The following is a 13,121-nucleotide window of genomic DNA, read 5'->3' on the forward strand; positions in this document are numbered from 1 at the left end:
GTCGGTGGTCTCTTATATCAACCATCAGGGGGGTCTGAGGTCTCGCCAATTGTGCAAGTTAGCTCATCAGATCCTCCTGTGGTCCCAGGGCAAGCTTCTCTCTCTGAGAGCAGCTTATATCCCGGGACATCAAAATGTGGGAGCAGACATCCTGTCGAGGCAGGGGCCGAGGCCCGGAGAATGGAGGCTCCATCCCGAAGTGGTGGAGCTGATTTGGAAAAAGTTTGGTCGTGCACAAGTCGACCTATTTGCCTCGAAAGAGACGTCTCACTGCCCGTTGTGGTTTTCTCTGACCCATCCAGCCCCTCTGGGGTTGGATGCTATGGTACAGACGTGGCCGAGGCTGCGTCTGTACGCATTTCCCCCGATCGCTCTGCTCCCCGGAGTTCTGGAGAGGGTTCGCCGGGACGGGGTCCATCTAATATTGGTAGCCCCGTTCTGGCCGACCCGAGTATGGTTCACGGATCTAGTATCCCTCTTAGAAGATTCCCCCATGGAGATTCCTGTCAGACAAGACCTCTTGTCTCAGTTGGGCGGTGCAATAGTTCACCCGCGCCCAGAAATATGGAAACTGTGGGGTTGGCCCCTGAGGGGGCAGAGCTCGTAGAATCTGGTCTCTCAACTGAGGTTGTAGAGACCATTCTCCACTCCAGAGCTCCAACCACGAGAAAACTGTAAGCGTATAAGTGGAAACTGTTTGCTACTTGGTGTAGCCACTCTCAGGTGGATCCGTTCCACTCTTCTATCAGTCAAGTACTGCAATTTCTCCAAGAGAAGTTCTCGGAGGGTTTAACTCCTTCTACATTGAAGGTTTATATTGCTGTTATTTCCGCTTATCACGCAAAAATAGAAGGTCTTTCGGTTGGTAAAAACCCTTTAGTTGTACATTTTCTCCGTGGTACTCAGAGGCTGAGGCCTGTTGTACGCACAAAAATGCCTTCCTGGGACTTAGCCATTGTGTTGGAAGGGTTAGCTGCGGCTCCCTTTGAACCTCTAGAGGAAGCATCTGAGAAGATCCTTACTCTCAAAACCTTATTTCTTTTGGCCATAACATCCCTCAAAAGAATCGGGGACTTACAAGCGCTATCGGTTGCTCCTTCATGTTTGGACTTTGCACCTGAAATGGTCAAAGCCTTTTTACATCCTAGACCTGGATATGTTCCTAAGGTCCCTACTAATGTTCCAGGGCCTATTGTGCTGCAGGCCTTCTGTCCTCCACCTTTTACGAATCCGGATCAGGAAAAACTAAATCTGCTCTGCCCGGTGAGGGCTTTAGACACGTATGTCCACAGAGCTGCCCTGTGGCGAAAGACTGAACAACTGTTTGTGTGTTACGGTTCTCCTAATAAGGGAGGTCCTGCGTCTAAGCAGAGAATGAGTAAGTGGGTGGTCGAGGCCATCTCTCTTGCTTACAAATCGGCCCGACAGCCCCCTCCTTTAGCTGTCCGGGCACATTCTACCAGGGGCATGGCTGCCTCAAAGGCTTTGATGTCGGGGGTTCCCCTCCAAGACATATGTGATGCTGCTGGGTGGTCTTCTCAGCTTACTTTTGTTAGGTTTTATAACCTTGATTTGGGCTCCACTCCAGGGTCCTCAGTCCTGTCATCCTGAAATAATAACAAAACAGGCATTTGGTCTTATGGCCTTGTTGGGATAGCGTTCCCAAAGCGACTACGCAGCGTCGATGTTCCCATGAAAGGGAATGTCTCGGGTTACGTCTGTAACCCTGGTTCCCTGAATAAGGGAACGAGACGCTGCGTAGCTTAGCCATACTCCCTGGACGCCTGTGAGCGTCTGCTTCATCCATATCAGAAGCTGGCGTTCTTTGTTCTCAGGGGTGCTTTATAGTTTCCTGGTCCGTGACGTCACCCGCTCTGACGTCCCGCTACACTATTGGTTTGATTTCACGAGTGCTTCAAGATGTAATCATGCTGAGGCGTTCCCAAAGCGACTACGCAGCGTCTCGTTCCCTTATTCAGGGAACCAGGGTTACAGACGTAACCCGAGACGTTTTCACTGCAACATATTAATGACGAAGAGTGATGAACCTTACTACGACTGTCTTCATTAGCTACGGTTTAACTTGGTGTTTAGTCAGAATTTCAAAACACTGCAGAAGAACACTACATTGAGTCTGAATCAAATCCATTTAAAATAAATACAAATTAAAAGCCAATTACAGTCACACTGTATTTCAAATCTTAGTTTTTTAAAAGCTGCTGTTGTTCTTTTATGAAATGTAAGTTGCTAACAAGTTGCTACAGTATATAAGAACTATATACAATGGTTGTCTGATTTGTTGAGCATGTAAACACATTTGTCACGTTTTTTTTTTTTTTAAGTGGCTTCAAAATGTATGTTTGTCTCTTCAAGTTAATAAAACACATTAAATACATTCTAAAAACCCATAGGGAGATCCTGAGGGAAATCATGAAAATGCTTATTCTCTTTAGGACTAGCTGTAAACTGAACAGATGTACTCTGAACATAGCCTGCTCAGTTGAATTTAATTTATTTGGCCATTTATTTGTACATTTATTTAAGAGAAAAATTATCCTATTGATGGCCACCTTTATACACACTGATTTTGGAAGTTGTTTATGAGGAAATGTTACATATCACAACAAGTAAGATTTTGAATCTTGAAGATGTTTGCAGTACAGTTGCTTCAGTGATCTCATGCATGAATAGTTTTTGTTCAGCCCTGCAGTCTTTTGTGTAACTGTGAGCTTCTTGCACAGTAATAAACAGCCGTGTCTTCAGTCTTCAGGCTTTTCACCTCTAAATACAACATGTTTTTGCTGGTGTCTTTTGTGATGGAGAACTGGCCTTGAAGAGACTGAGCATAATATGCAGTTGTGCCAGTGTCTATATACCCAATCCACTCCAGTCCTCTCCCTGGTTTCTGACGGATCCAGTGCATGTAGTAGCTGCTCATTGAGATTCCAGACACACTGCAGGACAGAGTGACTGATTCTCCTGGTCTTTTCACCTCAGAATCTGAGGAGGTCAAAGACTGACCACTAACACCTGAAAGATAAAGAAAATTAACATTAGTTTAGTTAGAACAGTGCACCTTTAACTGAGAAGAATTTGAGAATTTCTCACATGAAATAATCAACAGCAGAACTCCATACAGTAGCATTTCCATTATCACCCCAAAACTGTAAAATATGATAATGATAATGATAATGATAATGATAATGATATTCAGTTGCACTGCAGCTGCAGGACACAAGCAATGACGGAGAACTTGGTTTTATAGCAAGTAGAGTTTGTTACACTGACCCTCCCTAAATCATGTAATTTGCATACAAAGGCAAAACTGTGGTAAAACTGAACTGAGAAAATGGATTCAAATATTCTTGACTGATTTCTGACTGATTTGAAACAATATTGTTATTCAATTTTCTTTGAATCTGAATAATTTTTAGGATCTGTAATAATACATGCATTTCAAATTGCATTAAATCTTCAAATCAAATCAACACCAGACAGATAGAACAATCTACTCATTTGTTATTTCTCAGCAATGTTTTAGATTTAATATAATTATTACTAATTCTGGCCAAGTGCAGAAATCAAAGTGAATTAATCAGGCTGTATTGGTGTGGGTGTAGTAAAAGTAAAGTGTTTATTATGGGTGTTTTGAGCTTAGCTGTTATTATATCTGTTAGTTAGTGCCTTTTGTTCCATACAAAGAAAGTCAATGCATACAATGTTAATTTGGTTAGAATCACATCTGCTATTCCAGCTTAGATAGCATCACAATTATTTAGAAATAAAATGACTGAAAGCAATTCACTGAATGAGTCATACTCTGTCTAATTGTTAATAGAAGGGAAAAAAAAAAAAAAACTACAAATTTTAATTTTTAATTAAACTCACTCACATTGATATCACTTATATGTGGGTTTTAGATGAAAACTAAAAAGTATCAACCTATATCTGTGGAATAAAAATAAATTACATCAATGTAGAGCATCTATCAGTCTATTGAATGCTAAAAGCATTCAATTTGGCTAGAAAATAGCAAAATGTCAAAATTACTTGTTGAGGTTAAATCACTACATTGATGCTATGTTTATTAAATTATAATTTTATTGGGCATGTTTGATTATTGTTGAGCTAAATTTGTGTTTATATACAGTTGAATTGGAGAGTGAACATGGAGAGTAAAATGTGAAGAGGTGTTACTGATATGATGATGCAGAAGAGTTACACACTAACTGGGTCATTCTACAGAAACGTCCACTTTTCTGTCCCTAGACTTTACAGAAATATTACACTTGAAAAACACTTTAGGATTACAATTTTTTATATTTTAATATGAAACAATATGTTATTTGAACAATGAAACCTTGTTGAGCCATCAATGTGGCAATATTTGTTTTTTAATTAATTATAAAAATTCCAAGCGCCACAGAAGTGCTCGTCCCCACAGTCATGTACAGAGGGAAAGTGCTTTATTTTGAGCTCACAAACAGGTTTTTCTACCATTTCAAATACAATAATGTATACATAACTATCAAATATATAATGTAAATGACATAAAAAAAACAAATGCTAAATAAATATTATAAAATATATAATGAATGTAGTGGTCCCCTGGTGTTGTGTCACTGGTGTTACCTTTAACAAAAATCTCTTATTTTGAAAGAAAAAATCACACTGATGACATCACTTGACTTCCTTCTACCTGTTTCCTGAAGATCAATGAAGAAAGGCCAATGGAAAGTCCACTATCTCTTTTCAGTTATCAGATATTTTAATTATAAAATCATATTTTCATATGAAGCTTTTAGTTGAAGTCACTGGTGTGACCTACTTTATTGCTAGGGAATTTTAAAAAACTAGAATACAAATGGATTAAATTACTTGATTTAGTGAATATATCATGATTGACAACATGTGGGTTGACACCTTGCAGCAGCCATTTTGTAAAATGCATTTTTTATGAAAAATGTCACTGGTGTTACTGTCACTGGTGTTACCTTTTTATGAAAATATCACTGGTGGTACCGTCACTGGTGTTACCCGTTTATAGATAAACTTTGTTTAAAGCTATTCATTTAGTTATTTTGCATAAAAAAAGCACTAAGATTACATGATTCTAACTTTTCTATCTCATTGTTAATCCTCCTTTGGTCAGATATGGCTAAATTAAGGGGATTTGGCTAAATTCAGTGCAGCGACTTTACAGACAGTTTTAAAATGTTGTTTATAATCTTTTACTGACTGCTTTCACTAAGTGTCAATGACAGTCTTTTATTGTACACCAAATGTAAAAATTTAGTCCAAACTACTTAATTATAGTTGAAAAATTAAGGATCTTTGGTCTTATGTATATGTCACTGGTGATTCATTGTGTCACTGGTGTTACTGTTTTTTGTCTGTCACATTAAATAAAATGTCATATGTGACATGATAATAATTTTATATTCATTGAATTCTGCTACACTCAAGAATTAAGATGTAAAGGATTGTATCATTACTTGTTTATTATTGTTTTTTCAAATATTTTTTATTGTTATAGCAAATACATGGTTGCGCAATTGAATTAACATCATTCAATCACACTTTTAACAAACCTGATTAAAATAAATAACACACAATCTCCTTATTTTTTGCATTATCATTATTATTCTGTAACTCTGACTGCATGTGCTGAAAAAAAAAGAGAAATAATATTTCATAAAAATGTTTAAAAATGCCAGAGAAGTAAGGTAACACCAGTGACAAAAAGAGGGGACATGCAGTATTTAAATAAATGTACAAAAAAAATAAAAAATCATTAAGCTGTCATTTATGTGTATTCATAAAGTCCAAGTGTAAAATAATAATGTGGTCTAAGTTTAAATGTTAAAAAAAGAAATACATTTTAAGACATTTTGTCATACCAAAAGTGGACGTTTCTGTAGAATGACCCAACTCAACAATTTTACCACATTTTCTTCAAGTGATTTAAAGTATCTAAATTTCTTGGCTCAGTTTTGATAAAATTGTTGTCATAAGTTACACACTCCGAGAGTCTGTCCATATTGTCTATATAGATCGGGGCTTTAGTCAGTTAGAAATAGATTTCCAAGAGATTCAGACAAAACCAAAGGGGAAAAACAAAACACTATATTGTAAGGCAAGTGTCTAGAGCAGTGGTTCTCAGACCTGTCCTGGAGAACCACCAGCTCTACACATTTTGTATGTTTCCCTCATCTATCACACCTGATTCAACTCATGAGCTCATTAGTAGAGACTGCAAGACCTGAAATGGGTGTGTCAGATATAGGGATACAAAGGAAATGTGTAGGGCTGTTGGTAGGTGACTCCAGGACAGGTTTGAGAACCACTGGTCTAGAGGTTCAACATTTGTTTAGAAAGGGGACAAAGGTTCAAACCTCAACCCTACATACTGTATTGCCAAATAGCAAAATTGTTATTACCTTGTATTTCTTTTGTATGAAGCATGTTTGACATTTTGTTCCACAGGATGTGAGTAGATGATGACAGAATTCACTGTTTAAAGCAAATGATCGGAGCAACTTGACTGGATTTATTAGACAGTGTTTTAAACCTTTGAAAACATTCTACCCTTTAATTACTGACCCACATGCTAGTGGGTCAGTGCTTGGCATGGTAAAGGGTATGACAATGTTGTATGTTTGGTCTTGGTGGAATAGATCTGCTACGCTTTTATTTGATTATTGCTACTGCCAATACATACAAGACACGCTACTGTGAGCAAGTAAGACATGCTGCTTCTGTACAATATAGCGTACATGAATTACCCATAGCTGATCTATACCGGTGGAGCTGGGGAAGGTGGAGGGTTTCTGGAAGCGCGCTGCAACTGTTATTGCAAATGCTTCTCATGTATTTGAAGATTGAGCATGCAAGCTCATTGGCTACTAATACAGGAAGCAATCACCTGTGTCCTAAGATAATTATGTGATTACAAGCAGGTTGACTTAAGGACCTAGTAGCCTGCACATCTAGAGTTTCATTACAGAACTTTGTATTTGTTTTCTCGTGATCATGACTTAATATTTTCTCATGATCAGAGATAACAAAAGTTGTTTTCTCCTTATCACGGCTTAATCTCTGCTCTAAGTTACACAAATGTGCCAACAGGTGGAAGTATAGCACCAAATATAACTTATGGGGTGCAGTACAGTATATCCACCTTACTGTGCTAGTTTATATTGACCCAGATTGTACGAGTTTCGGACAGAGAGAGTGTAGATCTTACTTCTTCATGATCACTTTATTTTGTGAAGTATTGTGTGCGTTAAGCAATTAACTTAACTATTGTTAAATGCTTGAATATAATTATTTTGCTTGAAAGTGTAACTCATTGTTACATTCTGACAGCTAGATGACTCATGAAGTGTTCGGTGTGAAACTTATTGCTTATTAAAACTAATTTTGATGTCCCTGTATAGTATTTTCTTTGCACCTTATTGTGTATCAATAAGACGCCATTTAAATCATTGCAGTTTCAGTGTTAGTTACCTCACTGTCACTCAATGTATATTGAAAAGAAATATGACTTATAAATCTATGTAAAGATGTGTGTTACAGTACAGAGGGGTCGGAGACAGATACGGTTAATGGTGTTTGAGACAACCAGAGCAGTAAGCAGATGACGTTGCCAGACAGGACGGATAATATCAAGACAGTTATACTTGACTTGATCTTCACACCAGATACGATGAATGCAGGAATACGTGTAGCAGTGGCACTTCCCAGACAGAGTATATATCAAGACAGAGTTACTTGACTTGATCCTCACACCAGATTTGAAGTAGACGAGGAGGTTTGGAGCAGATACACTCACGGAGGACTGGATCTAAGAAACACAACAGAGACAGGTATGTAGTCCGTAAAGTAAGCATTCAGGTTATGCGTTAACAAGACCGGACAATCACTGACTGAATGTGAGCGTCTTTAGTAGAGTCGCTGATTGGGCTGGTGATGAGTGTCAGGTGCGTGTGATTAATACTCTGCTGAAGGAGTGCGCTGTGATTGGCTGGGTGCAGAGCCTGGCGTGTCTGTGACAATGTGTAGCGGCCTATCATTTAATTCAGTAGTTTGTAACCTATTGTATTTTCTACTTTTCTTTGTAGGAAACCATACACACATACATAAACTCAAACAGTTTTTTTTTTTTTTTTTTTTGGAAATCTGGAATATTGCACCTCTTTTTAAATGGAAGAGCTAGGAGGAGGAAGACGGTTTAACGTCTACATGATTTCACAGCCTATCCTACATGACGAATAAAAATAACAAACAAATGATGTAATATAATTTTATTTCAAACGGAAATAAAGTGGGTTTAATCCAAGCAGCACTAAAAGATTTTAGAATAGTTATAGAATAATCTAGCATCCTTCTGAATGCACTCCGCCTGCGCTTGAGATGTTGAATGCTTTGTTGATTATTTAAACGTTAATTACACAAATATAATGTTTAGCGTACATGGATTGAACAGTGATTGATTAGCTTATATTTATTTATTTATTGTAGACTTAAGTATTAAGCGCGCGGATCTTAAGTATTAAGATCTGGTGCGCGTGAAATTTGTTCAATACTATAGCAACAGTAGACTCTGGTGCAGTGTGTTTCAGAATCAATCACTGTAAAAAGAACTTTTATGTCGAGATGATGAGAAAATTAAGTTGGGATCTTGAGAAAACAACTTTTGTTATCTCGAGATCACGAGAAAACAATATATATATCCATGGCCGGATTGTTTTGGGCTTCCGTAAGTCAGTATGATTCAAAGTAAAGAATCATTTTAGCAGCATGATTTTTTTTATTGTATTTAAATGTATGCATATTCAAAACATTTTAGATCGGCCTTATCACTTATATCACTTTATATCATCTTCCCCTTTATCAGCTCAACCATGTCCACCTCATGATGAGTTTTTGAACAGCTGTCTGTATTAGTATTTCCACAGTGTATCTGTTGCACAGTAATACACAGCAGTGTCTTCAGTCTTCAGCTGATTCATGTGCAGATAGAAATTAGAGCTGTCCTTAGATGCTGTGAACCTGCCCTGCACTGACTGAGCTGAGCTCTTAATAGAATCTGAATAATAATAAATAATCCATTCAAGTCCTTTTCCAGGTGCCTGACGGATCCAGTGCATGTAAGTGCTACTAAGAGTGAATCCACTGCAGGCACAGGTCAGTTTGTGGGAACCACCTGGAGTCACAACTACTGACTGTTCAGACTGTGTGAGCACAACCTGAGAGTCAATACCTGTGGATAAACATAAAATGTACAAATAATCAGAATTATGTATTTACAAGAATTTTTTTTTTTTTTTTTTTTTTTTTGTCTTAATGCTTATTTTTGTCCTATACTTACAAGACACTGCAGCCAGCAACAGCAAGAGATATGAAGTGAACATGATTTATGTCAAGGCTGAACTGGTGATGAGTCCTCCACTCAACAGTGTAGTTGTTTAAATATGGAACGAACATCAGATCATTTGCATTGAAACCCTGAATTAGCAAAACTAGACCTTGAGGCCATTGAGGTTCATTTCATGGACAATTGTTCCACATCTTAATATGGATATAATATTGTCCTTCTGCGACATGAATAAATGTGATTATTTTTCAAAGAAGGCATGAGTATATAACCTCATCTGAGTTCCATTAAAAACAGATGTGACGTTGTGTTACATTCATGTGAAAGTGAATAAAGGACTGTAGCAAAGTTGTAGAGCTTCAGTGTGCTGTAGTTGAATGCATACAGGCAAACACAGATCAGCCCTTTTCCACCACTGGGTCATTGTTCTCACATTTAGTAGCACAAATAGTGGATCAGACTCCTAATTCTGTTGCTTTTATATGAAAATAAATATGATGAACAAGACACCCAAAGTAGCCTGACTCAGACTCAGTCAGTGACAGCAACAGACTGAAAAATGAACAGTTCAACATTAACATTTACAACAGTACACATGAATAAGTCTGATTGTCAACAGGTTTTCAAAAGCTCTTCTTACATTCTGTGAGAGCAAACATGAAGATAAAACCCAGTTTAGACACAATATCCATTGCCATGTTATGAAAAGAGGAACCTGATGCAGGAAAGTCACAAACAAGTTTATATAGCTTTTCCAAAAGCTTATTTATTTATTTATTCATGATTTTTACACTGTTTAGTCTGAAAACCTGTTCAAAAGATCTTCATTTAAAGATATTAAGAATGTGAATGTAACATGTAACTTATCAGTTGTTAAAAATCACACATCAGAATGCCTTAGAACTGCATTTTAATTTGTTATTTCTAGCATGAATTCAACATTTTGTTCTCAAAGTATATATCCTTACATTTTTGTGAAAAGAAAAGATTCTATATGAGAGATTTTCAGATTGTATTATTTAGTTTACACCAGTTACTAAAACACTCAGAGCGAAACAACAAAAACAAGACAAACAAGATCACTTTGTCTGCATGAATTCAATATGCCTATAATGTTTGTTGTTCATTAAGAAAGACCTCCATTAAGAAGTATGTTACAGATTTAAAACCATATTTTAATAAAGTAAAAATCATTGAAGTAGTTTGTTGAATTTGAGGGAAAATTGCTCTTGGGCCATCAGAGATCACATGAATAGTTTTTGTTCAGCCCTGCAGTCTTTTGTCTAACTGTGACTGTCTTGCACAGTAATAAACAGCTGTGTCTTCAGTCTTCAGGCTTTTCACCTCTAAATACAGCATGTTTTTGCTGGTGTCTTTTGTGATGGAGAACTGGCCTTATAGAGACTGAGCATAAATAGTTCCAGTGCCATCGTCAATACGGCCGATCCACTCCAGTCCTCTCCCTGGTTTCTGACGGATCCAGTGCAGCCAGCTAAGGGAGAGTCCAGAAACCACACAAGATAGTATGACTGATTCTCCAGGTTTCTTTACTTCAGAGCCAGAAGAGGTCAGTGATTGACCATGTGCATCTGGAACTAAGACAAAATGTTCACAGAATTAAAACAGCATTGGTTTTAAATATTCATATTTTGAAAGCTGCTTAATGAGATCGTAAGCAGATTTAAACTTACATGAAACCAGTACAAATAGAATAATATAACTCAGATTCATCTTCCTCTAAGACCAATGCAGTTCCATGCAAAAAAAAAAAAAAAAAAAAAAAAAAAAAAAAAAAAAAAAAATATATATATATATATATATATATACATAATAATGAATAAGTTATATAATAACTTATTCAAGTCTTAAACAATACAAAATATGGCTGTATCAACCTGACTACTTTATTTCTGTCATGAGTGTGTTTAGTCCACATTTACTTAGCGTAATTTATACAGTCTTTCAATTACTTATGCATTATTATTTTGTTGATACGTAAAAGACATTTTGGTAACACTTTATTTTTAGGCTATGGGATAATTTTAATTTTTGGGTGAACTATCCCTTTAATTATTACTTGAATTATCACTCACTCAGTCATTTAACCATGTATTATTGTCTTTAAAAGGCTTTTGTCTTTCAAAAAATTTGTCTTTACACATTAAAATGTACAAATTCACATCATTTCATATTAACATGCAATGCAGGGATTCCCCGACTTTTTTTGTCAGCTGAACCTCCTGAGATTTTAAGTTAATAATAATTATAAAATTAAGTTCACAGTTCTCTGATGTCAGTGAATGGTCACATGACATGGAGGTAAACAATTTTTAAAATCTTTTTTAGTAAGTGTTTTATTGTGATTTTTTTTTTATTTTAAAATTCTTTATTTTAAGTGTTAATTTTTTTTAGCTTTTAATTAAGCTCACAAACACCAGTTTGGGAAACCCTGACTTAATGTAATATTTAACACACTTCATGTGTTAGAGCTGGTGTATGCTGGAGAGATGAGGCGTACACAGAGATCCACACTGATGGGTTTTTAATAACAAAGAAGGAGATAAGTCACATACACGCATAATACAACATTAAGAACGGACAAGGAGTGAAGGGAGTGAGTCCAATAAAAAGGCAGTGTAGATGAGGGAGTCCAGGTGATGATGGTCTGTGATGATGGGGAGATGATGAGGGAAGTGAGTGCAGGTGTGGAGAACAGGAGGATAATGGTAAATGGAGTTCAGGAGACGAGGGAACTGTGACAGTACCTCCCCCGGTAGGCGCGTCCTCACGCCGTAGATGAAACAACCGGGAGGGGGGGTGGGCGCCCTGGAGACCTCACCCAGGTGACCTCACCCAGGTGCAGGGAGAGGAGCGGACGGACACTGAGGTCTCCAGGGCGGATCCGAGGTCGTGGACGACCATGGCGGGTCAGGGGCCGAAGGCAGCCATGGCAGGTCAGAGGCCGTGGGCGGCCACGACGGGTCAGGGGTCTTGGCAGGCCATGGCTGGTCAGGGGCTGAAGGCAGCTATGGCGGGTCAGAGGCCGTGGGCGGCCACGGCGGGTCAGGGGTCTTGGCAGGCCATGGTGGATCAGGAGCTGCAGCAGGCCATGGTGGATCAGGAGCTGCAGCAGGCCATGGTGGGTCAGGAGCTGCAGCAGGCCATGGTGGATCAGGAGCTGCAGCAGGCCATGGTGGGTCAGGCGACGGATCTGGAGCCCTGGTGGGCTCTGGCGGCCCCGAAACCCCGCCCAGGAGTTCCCCACCCACAGGTACTGGGCCCCCACCCAAAAATACTTGGGGAGTTTTAGGGTTGGCTCAACTGGTCCGTGGCATGGAGTGGGCTTGTAGGCTGAAGTGGGTTCGTGGGCTACTGGAGCGGGCTCAAAGGGGCATGGAGCGGGTTCGGCGAGGGCAGGAGCTGCTTGCTTGGCGGAGACTGGCACTGCTTGCTCGGCGGAGACTGGCGCTGCTTGCTCGGTGGAGACTGGCGCTGCTTACTCGGCGGAGACTGGCGCTGCTTGCTCGGAGAGGTCAGGAGATACTGGCTCGGTGGAGACTGGAGATACTGGCTCGGCGGCTGAGACTGGAGATACTGTCTCGGCGGCTACTGGAGCGGAGGGGGCTGGAAAAGGGGTCCAGTCCATCCCCTCAAACGCGATTAAAATCCCCACTGGTACTGGAGAGGGCTCAGTGGAGATTGGAGAGGCTTGCTTGGCGGCGGTGGCTGGAGCAGAGGGCTT

General features: G+C 39.0%; 1 protein-coding gene and 2 gene segments (V, D, J or C); all 3 read right to left on the reverse strand.

Moving 5' to 3' along the window:
• Positions 1–13,121, reverse strand: part of LOC125274624 (polymeric immunoglobulin receptor-like) — an 859,185-nt gene that overhangs the window by 239,535 nt on the left and 606,529 nt on the right. The gene's annotated exons all lie outside the window — the stretch shown is intronic.
• Positions 2,684–3,222, reverse strand: LOC125274862. The segment is given in 2 exon segments: positions 2,684–3,030; positions 3,109–3,222. Coding segments are annotated over 2 exon segments (375 nt in total).
• LOC125274956 lies at positions 8,665–9,442 on the reverse strand. The segment is given in 2 exon segments: positions 8,665–9,265; positions 9,374–9,442. Coding segments are annotated over 2 exon segments (363 nt in total).

Source organism: Megalobrama amblycephala, linkage group LG1 (assembly GCF_018812025.1).
Source record: "Megalobrama amblycephala isolate DHTTF-2021 linkage group LG1, ASM1881202v1, whole genome shotgun sequence".
Lineage (NCBI taxonomy): Eukaryota > Metazoa > Chordata > Actinopteri > Cypriniformes > Xenocyprididae > Megalobrama > Megalobrama amblycephala.